This window comes from Cygnus atratus, chromosome 7 (genome assembly GCF_013377495.2).
Source record: "Cygnus atratus isolate AKBS03 ecotype Queensland, Australia chromosome 7, CAtr_DNAZoo_HiC_assembly, whole genome shotgun sequence".
NCBI lineage: Eukaryota > Metazoa > Chordata > Aves > Anseriformes > Anatidae > Cygnus > Cygnus atratus.
In genome coordinates, this window is record NC_066368.1 from 15,708,783 (window position 1) to 15,722,517 (window position 13,735).

The 13,735-nt window shown below is 37.6% G+C and overlaps 1 protein-coding gene across 5 annotated transcripts in view; it reads left to right on the forward strand.

Annotated features, from left to right (window-relative positions):
* Window positions 1–13,309, forward strand: part of ADGRA1 (adhesion G protein-coupled receptor A1) — a 277,156-nt gene extending 263,847 nt beyond the window's left edge. For 4 of the 5 annotated variants that reach the window (XM_035545601.2, XM_035545609.2, XM_035545619.2 and 1 more), the window contains 2 exons: window positions 2,972–3,067; window positions 8,580–13,309. In XM_035545601.2, coding sequence (XP_035401494.1) covers window positions 2,972–3,067; window positions 8,580–9,801 — 1,318 coding nt within the window. In that variant the 3' untranslated portion in view covers window positions 9,802–13,309. The remainder of the gene's footprint in view (window positions 1–2,971; window positions 3,068–8,579) is intronic. The other variant, XM_035545594.2, reaches the window with a different exon arrangement.
* Window positions 13,310–13,735: the final 426 nt, after the last annotated feature.

Consider the following 13,735-nt stretch of genomic DNA (forward strand, 5'->3'; position numbering starts at 1 on the left):
CTTGTTATAAAGCACTTTGATTCTCTTAGATAAAAGGTTCTCTACAAGTACAAATCCTAGCTAGTTAGTATCAATGTTTTCTTCACATTTTCATTCATTTATTTCATCCTTTTAATTTAATATTTTTCTTACACTAATCATCTCATCTGAGTGTTAAAGGAGAAATTGATAAAAACTTTTTTTTTTCGTTTAGATTGCATTTATACTGGTCTAAATTACTTTATTTATTTATTAAGTGTAAAATTAACTTCCTCACAACTAACATCTATATGGATTTTCATGAACAATACTTCTGCTTTTGGTGACTTTTCATTATATTTTTTCTTTTATATACTTTTTAGGGTATCCAGGAGCTCACACAAATGGGCAAGAGTATGCACTCCTACTCTTAAATTTAACTTCTATTTCTTTCATTATATTTTCTGTTTGCTCTATTTTAACCCCATTCCTCTTGTTCACTTTTCTTCTATTTGGCAGAATTTTTTTTTCCCTTCGCCCTTCAAGAATCCCAAAGCCACCAATGAAGAATCATTTGTACACACTGTCATTTCTATTTGTTATTTTACATTTTTTTTGCAATGAGACAGGGCAGGCAGTGCACTGTGCTGGATATCACTACAGTGTACCTCGGGTGCTCTGAAAGCATTTGACTTCACCTTATGTTATTTCTAGAATGTATTTTCCTTCTCTTAGCAATGAGACAGGACAGGAATTTGGCTAGATTTTGCCATGCTTCTGAAGCACTGTGTAGCTAAGTGCTTGCAGAACATCTGATGCTACCGTTGTCGTGTACAGCAGCTTGCTGAAAGTGTGAGATATGAAGTAGGTTATCTAACACCCAAGTACAGGCTTGTATGAGACTTTAAATAACGATATGATTTAAATGTATGTATCCAATTTGTAAAAAGTGGCTGCTCTGCAAAAAATGAAATTATAGATTGCATTGTAGGTAAATTCTATGGTGTAATCACTTCAGATGAGTTTGAAGTGCGGTTTCCTATATTTGCTTCTATACTGTTTTTCTGCTCTTTACTATTTCTTAGACAAATTGGGATTAAATTTTCTATGCCTCATTGCTTACCCTAGTCATTTCCTGAAGTTTCAAAAAATGTCATTGAACATCTTTGTTAAAAATAATAATAAGCTATTAAGCTAGCTTATTCAATATGCTCAAGTCAAAAGATACTCACAACCACTAAAATGCAGTGAATTAATGGATTTTGTAAGGATGCAGCTTGTTCCTTGGAATTTGTTGAGCTTTACAGAATAAGCCAAGTTTGAAGAAAATGTATATATTCAATGACTTTGAAGTTACAAAAACTGAAAGGCTTTTTGATGAATGTCGAGGATGATTTTCTCTGCTCTGTTTACAGCTTAGATCGTTAGGACAAAGACTGACTGTAAATGTTAACGTGAAATTTTCTGAGGCCTGGCTTCTAATTCTGCTTCCCAAGGAGGTGGGGGAAACAAGTGAAGAAATTTTTAACACTAATTCAGGGTTGGACTTAAATGGTCAAAGTTACTATGTCTCTGTTTCTGTAAAAATCCTGCCTTGCAATGGCTGAAAAAACTCCTAATTTATGTATCACATTTTAGAAAACTAGTGGCCAGATTCTGGACAGAATGTGTTCTGTATATTATCAGGCTCTTCTTAGTCCTTTTGGACAATGTAATATCAACGATTGGGAAGTGTTTGCATCCCTGCCTAATGTTTCCCACAGCAGAGGAATGTCTTGAAAATAAACTAATTTTTTTCTACTGAGAGAAGAGCACAGGTTGAAATAGAAAATGAGTAGGGATGTTCAGAGAACCATCTGAGCTTCTAAGTGCAGTGAAACATTTTCTCTGTTGTCACTAAGCAGCATTCCTTCCAGCTGTAGCCTTACGTGTGCCAGGCACTGGTGCTCTCCACCTCAGAGGCCACAGCAGTTAAGTGCTGTGCTCCACGTGTAATTTTGTGCTTTGCTTATGTAAATGGCAATGTGATGACAATATATTTTGCTGCATTTGGACATAGGAATGCAGGATGCCAACTTCAGTGAGTCATCCCCTAGGACTTTAATGTAAGCCTAATGATGATACATTGGGATGACTGCTGTTTCCAAGTAGCTCAGTGGCATTTAACCAGTTAAAGGGGTAAGAAACTTTGTACTTTCTGTCTTCAAATACAAGTCTCTAAAGAAAGATTAACATGGAGATTAACACTCTTCTTGGATATTTATGAGATCTTGTTGAAGTCTTAGAGGCCCTCTCATTTTAATGCATTTGCAAGGCTGGATATTTAATGATATTTAATGAACAAAAGTATGGTATATGCAAAGTGATATTTAATCCTCCTGATTGCTCCAGATTGCTCTGTTCAGAAAAAAATATATATTTATTTTGCAAAGTGGATTGCTCCTTCCCTCTTTGCCTAACTCAACTCCATTTCATCTGTCAACCAGGAATTAGGAAACAGTTTCTGTGAATTTACTGAATTTCACTGAGAAAATTTTCAGGTTAAAATGAAAACAGTTGTTTGTTGACTGTATTATATACTTTTAATACATATTTTAATATATAATACACATTTAATAGCTACTGCATACGAATACATAGGTAAGTGAAACAAGTATTTTTATTTGAGATGTAGGTTCTTTCATTAGACAAGGTTTTGTTCTTCATATGACTGCAACAGTAACTACATTTACTAAGATTACTGATAGTAACTATTACTAAGGATTTAGTACTAGCAAGTCAAGACACTGTGAAAAGAGGATCCATTTAAATATCAAATATTAAGTTCTGTTTGCTTTATAAAGTGCATTGTTTATTGTGATAATACTTTGGTTTTGCTTTCTGATTTTTAGGGACATTTTTAATGTTTCAGGCAATATTGTATACTCAAGAAACTACATGAAATAACAGTTTACAAAGAACTATTCAGCTACAGGTCAGGCAAATTAAAATATCAGTTGTTATCTCTCAACAGATTTTACCTGATTAGTGGCGGAGTTCCTTTTATTATTTGTGGGATTACAGCAGCAACCAATATCAATAATTATGGGATTGAAGGCAATGCACCATAGTAAGTATTACAATAAATACTCTTACAAAAAAACTTTTAAGAAAAACATTTTTTATTATTATGCTTATAAATGTAAATGACTTCATAAAGGGTATAGTCATGCCATTTGGGATGACATTTAATATGAAATTTTATGGATTAATAGGTATGAAAGAGTGATTTCTTAATCTGAGGCCTGCTGCTTCACATCTGCCAGTTTGACTCTGTTATGGTCAATAGAACCACTTCTCATTTATAAAATCACCTCTCATTTACACATGAGTAAGTGAAAGGATATTATAAAATGGAAGGCATATTTAATAGGACCATTAATTAAGTAAATACTTTTAATTCATTAAGTTATCTACCTTGAATTGATATTCTCCAGGTAACTTATTTAAAGTAAGTTACAAATCATTATGTGAAGAAAAGGACAAGAAAAAATCCCCATCCCTCCCACTCCCCAAAAAAGATACGACAGTTTTGGATTTTCACCCTATGGAAATTTTCCAGTCAACTTGTCTTGCAGTCATGACATAGCCCTCTTGTGTACTAGCATGTTAGTGTTCAGTGTATCTCTGCAAGGTGTCCAGGCATCATGATGTTATTAATTCTTGGCTTGAAACATGAGATATCAACAAAGAACAGTAAGCCTCTCCATAAAAGCATGGCAGAAAGTGAATCAGACTGTAAAGTTAAATAGATTCCATTTAAATGACCAATATGGTAATGACTGACACACTAATGGATAAATGAATCTATTAGTGCTCTGCCAGCACCTTGTTGCTTGTACTTTGGAGGACGTTACTCTTAGTTACTGCTTTGAGCATCTATTGCAATGCATTTGAAACTAGCTATGTTCTGTATAAGAAGAGTGGAAATTGAAGCAGAATGGTTTGTAAGTGAACATTTGGCTTCTTAAAAGCATTTTTATAGGTAATTGAAATTTAAATTCTGGTAATAAATTAGTGCATACAGTGGCTAGCTGTTTGCTTTGCCTAGGGCACAACTCATATTCATATATTTATTCAAACTTATCCAATTAGACAATCACTTATAATCAACAGTATATTAAAAGGCTCAATTATTTATGTTAATAAATGTGTGAGACATTTTTGGTTTTGGCACAGTTACAGAGGTTATACTTCTTTAATCATGTTAATCATAGCCAATCAATACATAGTACCACAGTCTCTATTGAAAACAAGGCACAGGTGAGGGATGGTTTTAAAAATGAATAAAAAGCATCTAATTCAACAACAGGATAGTGAGTTATATGCCTTATTCATTTTTAATAGTATTAGCACAGAAAAATGTAGATGCACAAACTTGAACTCTTTTTTACGGAACTGATTTTTGAAGTGATCCACAATGAGATTCCACTTGAAATAAGGGCATCCCAAGAGACTGTTCCACTGGGGAGCATTCCATTTTCCACTTTGCATCAAATATGCAGCATTCAAATGTACTTCAAGTATTTATGTAGCTTAGTGCTGCATGTTTATCCAATTAAATATAGGTGGTAACTTACCTATCTTTTCACAGATATTTTTCATGGAATCTTTTCATGTGCATGTCTGACAGCAAAATATATACTCCTTGAACGATTTCTAAATTCATTAATAAATGGATGTATGTTTTTGTTTAAGGTTCAGATTAAAAAAAAAAAAAAAAGGTATTTATGCTGCAGTTTCTCATGATGAATACCCAGTGGGACTGCATTGTTTTTAGCTGAGAGGTTCTCAGTTTGGAAGATAAATTCATTCTGTCCTTTTTATAGTAAGTGGTGGATGATTCCTGGCTTGACAAGAATAGGATATCAGAAGGTTCCTCACTGTAATGGAGGGACTGTGACCAATCACGTATGCCTAAATGAGTTCAAAGTGTCACACACTGTCGCTTTTAGAGCTGGAACAGATCGTGACAGATCACCTCGTCTGTCCTTCTGACCCAGTGGGAAATTAGCTATATTCAAACTATTGCTGACAGTTATTTATCTGAGGTGTTTTAAATGCTCAAATAATGGATACACCACACTTTATTCCAATGGCTTATTACCATAATTATCCTAACAGCTAGAAAACTTTTTGAAAATCTAATTTAAATCTTTCTTTTTTTTTTTTTTTTCTGAAGTTTGAAATACTTACTTCTTGTTACGGTCCAACAAACAAGGAAATTAACTTCTCTTCCCAGCAATCCATGCAATATTTAGAATTAAAGAACCTAATAACAGCTGTGCTAGCTTATACCACCAGCTCAGTAGCCTGTCTGTAACAATGACAGACATTGTCAAAAGCCTGTCTGTAACAATAGCCTGTTCTCTATTCTTGGTGAAGTCAGGAAGGGGATCAGTAAAACCGCTGTCTTGGACTTCCGAAGGGCTGACTTTGAGCTGTTCAGGACACTGGTTGGAAGAGTCCCTTGGGAGGTGGTTCTGAAGGGCAGAGGAGTCCAGGAAGGCTGGGCACTCTTCAAGAAGGAAATCTTAAAGGCTCAGGAGCGGTCTGTCCCCACGTGCCCAAAGACAAGCCGGCGCAGAAGAAGACCGGCCTGGCTGAACAGAGAGTTGTGGCTTGAGCTTAGGAGAAAAAAGAGGGTTTATGATCTTTGGAAAAGAGGGTGGGCCACTCAGGAGGACTATAAGGCTGTTACGAGGCTGTGCAGGGACAAAATTAGAAAGGCCAAAGCTCATCTAGAGCTCAATCTGGCTACTGCCGTTAAAGATAACAAAAAATGTTTTTATAAATACATCAGCACAAAAAGGAGGACTAAGGAGAATCTCCATCCTTTACTGGATGTGGGGGGAAACTTAGTTACAAGAGATGAGGAAAAGGCTGAGGTGCTTAATGCCTTCTTTGCCTCAGTCTTTAGCGGCAAAACCAGTTGTTCTCTGGATACCCAGTACCCTGAGCTGGTGGAAGGGGATGGGGAGCAGAACGTGGCCCTAATAATCCACGAGGAAATGGTTGGCGACCTGCTACAGCACTTGGATGTATGCAAGTCGATGGGGCCGGATGGGATCCACCTGAGGGTACTGAGAGAACTGGTGGAGGAGCTGGCCAAGCCGCTTTCCATCATTTATCGGCAGACCTGGCTATCAGGGGAGGTCCCAGTCGACTGGTGGCTAGGAAACGTGATGCCCATCTACAAGAAGGGCCGGAGGGTAGACCCGGGGAACTATAGGCCTGTTAGTTTGACCTCAGTGCCAGGGAAGCTCATGGAGCAGATTATCTTGAGTGTCATTGCGCGGCACTTACAGGGCAGCCAGGCGATCGGGCCCAGTCAGCATGGGTTTATGAAAGGCAGGTCCTGCTTGACAAACCTGATCTCCTTCTATGACAAAGTGACACACTTCATGGATGAGGGAAAGGCTGTGGATGTGGTCTACCTTGATTTCAGTAAGGCTTTTGACACCATTTCCCATAACATTCTCCTCAAGAAACTGGCTGCTCATGGCTTGGACTGGCATACGCTTCGTTGGGTTAAAAACTGGCTGGATAGCCGGGCCCAAAGAGTTGTGGTGAATGGAGTCAAATCCAGTTGGAGGCCGGTCACTAGTGGAGTCCCCCAGGGCTCGGTACTGGGGCCAGTCCTCTTTAACATCTTTATCAATGATCTGGATGAGGGGATCGAGTGCACCCGCAGTAAGTTTGCAGATGACACCAAGTTAGGTGCTTGTGTCGATCTGCTCGAGGGTAGGAAGGCTCTGCAGGGGCATCTGGATAGGCTGGACCGATGGGCTGAGGTCAACTGCATGAAGTTCAACAAGGCCAAGTGCCAGGTCCTGCACCTGGGGCGCAACAACCCCAAGCAGAGCTACAGGCTGGGAGATGAGTGGTTGGAAAGCTGCCTGGCAGAGAAGGACCTGGGAGTACTGGTTGATAGTCGGCTGAATATGAGCCAGCAGTGTGCTCAGGTGGCCAAGAAGGCCAACAGCATCCTGGCTTGTATAAGAAGCAGCGTGGCCAGCAAGTCTAGGGAAGTGATTGTCCCCCTGTACTCGGCTCTGGTGAGGCCGCACCTCGAGTACTGTGTTTGGTTTTGGGCCCCTCGCTACAAGAAGGACATGGAGGTGCTCGAGAGAGTCCAGAGAAGGGCAACGAAGCTGGTGAGAGGTCTGTAGAACAAGTCTTACAAGGAGCGGCTGAGGGAGCTGTGATTGTTCAGCCTGGAGAAGAGGAGGCTCAGGGGCGACCTTATTGCCCTCTATAGGTACATTAAAGGAGGCTGTAGCGAGGTGGGGATTGGTCTATTCTCCCACGTGCCTGACGAGGGGGAATGGGCTAAAGTTGCGCCAGGGGAGGTTTAGGTTGGATATGAGGAGGAACTTCTTTACTGAAAGGGTTGTTAGGCATTGGAATGGGCTGCCCAGGGAAGTGGTTGAGTTACCATCCCTGGAGGTCTTTAAAAGACGTTTAGATGTAGTCCTTAGTGATATGGTTTAGTGAAGGACTTGTTAGTGTTAGGTCAGAGGTTGGACTAGGTGATCTTGGAGGTCTCTTCCAACCTAGACGATTCTGTGATTCTGTGAATGGCTAGAAGTAGATCATAAAGAAAAGTAAAAACTGGGCAAATATTCATTGTTGCCCTACCCCCAACCCAAATTCTCCCAAAGTCCATCTAGGATTTCAATAGCCCGAAGTGTTTTCTTCTCCGACATTTACTTTATCAGCTCATTCATCCTCAGGACAGTCCTGTTAGACTGCTGCTAAATTATGCAGCTGACTGAGGTTTATTCATCTCATACTGGCCAAGAACTATTTTAAGTTTCTTTGAAACAGTCATAGTTATAGTATTTAAAGCCCAGCAAATAATAATGCTACAGTAATATTATGCTACCAGTGTATTACAAAGAGGCTGTCAATTACCTTAATTTTTCTGATAGCATTCAATAACTATATAAATAATTCATATTAATTAACTGCCAGGAATTTCAGAAAGTGTTGAGAACCCAGAAATGCCATACAACTTTTGGGTCTACTCACTGTGGAAACTGATGACTCTGTTCAACTGAAACACTTTTTTCAGTCTCCTCTTATTACTCAGCCAGTTCTCCACTTTGGCAACACGAATATTCCCTAAGAACAATCTTCAAACTTAAGAAAATGTACCATTGAAATCTGTACATTTCTATTGCTCACACAGATTGTATAAACTATGCCTCATTTGCTTTTTAATTAGTGTATTAGAGCTGACATTTTTAATACTGGAGAAAAGGTTGACATAAATAGTCTTATACTTCAGTGGAATTCTAGATTCTAAACTGACCTAGATTTCTTTGAAATTTTCAGCCTTAACATGCTCTAAATTAGACTAGACATTTTATTCTGTTAAAAAAATAGGAAAGCAATGTTGCAGCTTCGTTGATATTAAAGACACACTCCTGTTCCTCACAACAAACCTATCCAAACTTCTGAGAAACTGTTGGGGCATACAAGTTAGTAAGAAAGCCCAGTTTCATTTCAGTCTGTTGTGCATCACATCTGAAGTGACCTATAATATGTTCCTGACTCTCTCTTTTTGTTGTCTCCAGTTGCTGGATGGCATGGGAGCCTAGTCTTGGTGCTTTTTATGGGCCAGTAGCTTTCATCGTGCTAGTTACCTGTGTTTACTTTCTCTGCACGTACGTTCAACTGAAGCGCCATCCTGAACGCAAATATGAGTTAAAGGAAAGGACAGAAGATCCGCAGAGAATACCAAGTACTGAGGTGGGCCATGGTCATATTACAGACTCTGTGTCTGTTCCCCAGGCAGCCTGCTCCATGCTTTCTTCTTCCTTATTGGAAAATGAGCATTCATTTAAGGCTCAGCTTCGAGCTGCAGCATTCACTTTGTTCCTGTTTACTGCCACTTGGACCTTTGGAGCACTTGCAGTATCTCAAGGTCATTTCTTGGATATGATATTTAGCTGTCTTTACGGAGCCTTCTGTGTGACCCTGGGGCTTTTCATCCTGATCCATCACTGTGCAAAGCGAGATGATGTGTGGCATTGTTGGTGGTCCTGTTGCCCATCTAGAAGAAATACCTATTCCGTCCAAGTTAATGTGCGCCCAAAGGTTAATGTCAATGGGGACACTCAAATTCATGCACCTTGTCTTCAGGAATCACCATGTCCCAGCAAGTCAGCTGTGTTTAATCATCCAGCTGCTAGCCACTGCAAACTCACTAACCTACAAGCAGTTCAAAATCACGTTAACTGCCTTTCTCCTGTGACACCATGTTGTGCAAAAATGCACTGTGATCAGCTACTTGATGATGAAGCTCATATTCATGTCCATAATGAGGGAAGCTTCAGACCTAATATGCACATTCATAGATGTCTGAAAAGCAGAACTAAGCCACGTTATTTCAGCCGGCATAGATCTGCAGGTGAGAGAGAATATGCCTACCACATTCCTTCAAGTATTGATGGCAGCATCCACAGTTCACATACAGACAGTCCCCACAGTACGCATGATAGCCAGTCAGGTCACAGACGGGCCTGCTGCTCAAAAAGTGATCCATATCCCACTGTCAACCAGCCTGAAAGTAGTGATGCAAGTACTGTAATATATAGTTGTGCTAAAATGCCAGAAAGTGACACTGTGCACCATCCAGCTCATTTTGAAATGCACCCACGGACACAGTCATTGCCGTTTAATACGACGAATCACAATGGAATTCTCAAGGGAAATGTGCATGAAGCCATGATATACAGCTCAGATAGTACAGGAAATATTAAAACTGGCCCTTGGAAAAATGAAACTACTGTGTAGTTCATGGGCCATCATAATGCCTTTTTTCCACCTAAACCATCGTTATCTTTGCTTTCATTCTAAACTAAATAAGATGACTTATTTGTTTAGTTCATCAGCAAATTGTACAGCTTTTCCATCTTTATTTCCATTTTCTTAATAAGAGTCTAAAAGAAAGAGATAGTGAGTTTTAAAAGTAAAGTTATTTTTAAAAGTTATAAAATTATTCTGAAAGATAATTAGAAAATGAAGTCTAGACAACTGAATACAAGAGGCAATATCCTTTTGTTACACAGCACATTTATTTAGAAATACATCACTTGCATTCATTATTTTCATTTCTGTTCTGTAGTAACTTCAGACACTTTTTATAAGCATATCAGCATCTTAAACTTTTACTTATTTATTTTTGTAGCAAAATATTATTACTGTGCCATGGATTTTAATCAGAAGTGACTATGGTAGAAATGATAAACAGGATTTTATAAAATTACAGCTTTTTAGATCTACAAAAGTGATACTGCCTCTAAAGATCTTCTGTAGCATATGGCCTGTAAAGTCGTGTAATGTACAGTCTCTGCTATGTCCTTTTTCTTGTTGGAAAAAAGTGCTAGGTAATGTCTCTGTTACATCTATGGTGCTGTATTGGTTGTATTTTGCATGACATATGTCAGGATATACCATTTGCTGTTTTATAGTGTTACATGTGTTTAAAAAAAAAGAAAAAAAAAGTGTTGTACAAGGCTGTGAAAAACCCTATTGATATTAATCTAGAGCATTATAAATCTACAGAAAAAAAATCACTCTGCACTAGTTTAAGTGGCACAATCCTTTGTATAAGGTTATATGATAGCTTTGATAAGGGTCCACTCTAATGTCTTTACAGAGCATGCACTACTCATGTATGTGACACTGTACAGTGTAATAGCAATCGTCTCAACAAGTTTTACACTTCTTTGTAAAGTATGCCTTTTGAACAAATCTGTAAGCTGTTTCACAATAACCTTTCCACATCTGTTAAAGCAGAGCAGTTTTATCATTAACTCTTTGAGGACTACAGTTATTTTCTTAAAAATAGCTTACTCTAGTTCAGAGACGCTGTATATACGATACTGTCTATTTAGTTACATGATCAGTGTAGTCCAGAGTTGTCAGGAAAGAGAAAGCTCAGTCATTTTCCAAAAACATACCTTCTTAGAGCCTATTTCTTAATTTCACTTCTTGCTTTCTGAAAATCTATTTCCTCTCCCAGCAAATTTCACATTGTCTTCATTCTTTAATGCAAATTTGACCTTCAGAGAAGTTCTTTATGTTCATGATTTCTGCTGAATTGTAGGGCATCCCAGGGTCAGTAACATTCTCTACTAACAAGGCTTAACAAGACTTGCTATGGCAAGAAATTTTTTCATGTTTCCATGAACATCTGGACACAAAGCGTCAACTGACAGTACAGAACTGCATCATAATTATCCTTACATGAAATAAAACCCCTTTTTTTTCAGACAGCAATGGTGCAGAATAATAATGGATCGCATCAAGCAAATAGGAGCATAGAGCTGAGAGAGAAATGTCTACAATGAAAAGTGAACAGAGCATCCATAAATAAGAGAAAAAGCACAATTCTGTATGGCCACATGAGAAAGTTTGCTGTCGTGTCCTAACATGGACTTACAAAATTGTTACTTTGCTGCAGAGAGGAAATAGAAAAATCCCTAGAGAAATCATCAGTCTGTGATTCTCTGTGTATATTTTGCAGAAATCTTCACATACTTCAACCCATTATTTTTATATTATTAGTACTTTATTAGTCTCTACTTTTTTTTTTTTTTTAATATGTAGGAATGCATTTCCTAATAGTGTACATAAAGATGACAATTATAATTGTTAGAATGTTATAAAAACATGCAAGTCAGATGAATGTGTTCTGCAGTGTTGCAGGTGGGAATTAGTACTCAAAGGGTTAATGCTCAGTATCTGAGTGCAAGAAATTTGTTTTTCTGTATTTTTGTAAATTTGAAATATATATTGTAAACTCCAGCAGTGCAATGTATCCATCTCAGATTGTGTATTTTTAAAAGGTGAGCAAGAAGAATGCACTAGGTGGTTGTCAAGTTTTAAGCCAATATACAACAGTTTCATGGCTGCTTCTTTAGCTAATACAAAAGAAAAAAAAAAAAGAAAGAAACACCTGAGCTTTATTATGTATATGCTGTATATGCTTGAACTCTCTAAACTAAAATACAGTATTTTTCTTTGTTTGCATAATGGAATATTTCTGTTTAATAATTATTTTCTTTTCATATTACTTTTACTCATTCCACATAGACAGTGAGCCCTAAATAAGCATAGACATAATGTGAAATACCACTTCTCTGTGTCTCAGCACTATGTATATGTATTTTCTGTACTAGCAAAATCCTAGGAGGTCTGTAGACCATTATGCAAAATGTTCCACATACACAGACAAGTGAAATACTCACTCTGTAAGAACCCACTCAGTGAGCTTCTTTATTCAGCTTGTGTTTTAATCACCGCTGTTATTTCGTCTACAAGGCTTGTTCGATCTTCATAATGGCTTACAAAGAAGTAAATAGGTGCTGCTTTCCACAGAATATCTTATGTGATAAAACTCTCTGGAATTTAAACATAAAATATTAAAACACTTTTCTTATGTGTTAAAATAATAATTTAGTGAATATTTCTGGGCTAATTTGGAAGAAACGTGTTATGCAATAATCTGTTTGCATATTATTTTTTCAGAAAATAAGTATAACTACAGAGTAGAAGAACATGATATTAAATAAATATAAAAATGTTTTGTAACATCAAATTTGACCAAAATGCTTTTTGTGCTTTTGACTTTTTTTTCCTTATGATAAATGAAATAATTTCAATGGTTTGGAAGTCTGGCTTTGTTTTATTGTGGGTTTTTGGTCAATTATAGTCAATGAACCATTACTACTCTTTCTTTCTCTAAAAATAAAGTCAATGAAATAACTGGAGTTTAAGAGATACATTGTCCTAGTAAATTCCTTATGGATTAAAAACATGTAACATGATTCAATGTCAGTACTAGTTTTGGTGATTCATTGATGATATAAAAATGATTGAACAGATTTTTTACTGTTCACTTTCTGTCTGAGATCAAGCAAGAGAAATTTCATCCAAAAAAAGATAATTTTTGGAGAGTGATGCAATCAACAGAAATCTGAAGGGTCGTTATTACTGTACTGCCAGGATAAAAATATGCTCTGATGCTTTATGCAGTGTTCTTCTCTGCATATAGGAATTCCAGCTCTCATGACCAAATTTCAGATCATCCAGGTGACTCCATTTTAAGTCTGTTTACAGGAAGAATTTTGGTGTAAAAATAAAGCATACAGTTTTGCACATTATGCTGATCATATGTGTCGTTCCCAAGAAGTCTGTTGGTTGTCTGCACTAATAGGTCTGAGCAGTCTCTGTCAGTGACCACAAATCCAACAAAATCCAGGAAAAATTCGTCAGCATACCTAAAAAGCCTAGTTAGTTGAAATAAGAGTGAAACAATAGACTTTATGATCAGAAAAGCCTGAGTTGAAGGAAACATTTTTGGATGCTCTGTATGCTTTAGGTTCATTATGTGTGGGGACATGTGCCAAACCATCCTGGATGCCCCAGAGAACTGAATTTGCTCTTGGACAGACATTATTAAGGCTTACAAAGCTGACTAGATTCTGGAAAGGATTATTTATTTATTTATTTATTTATTTAATACAATGAAGAGACTGTCCGACATGGGAGGCTTCTCCACTTGACTAATTTGAAAGCAAAGCTGTCATCAGGAGGATCAAGCCAGAAACCTTTTTAATATAGAATCTTCTTGACGTGGAAATACAAGGAAGGAAGGTGGGCATGGTTCTCTCTGCAAAGGATATCACCTGTAATCTTCCTGAGCCTTTGCTGCGTGTGACTA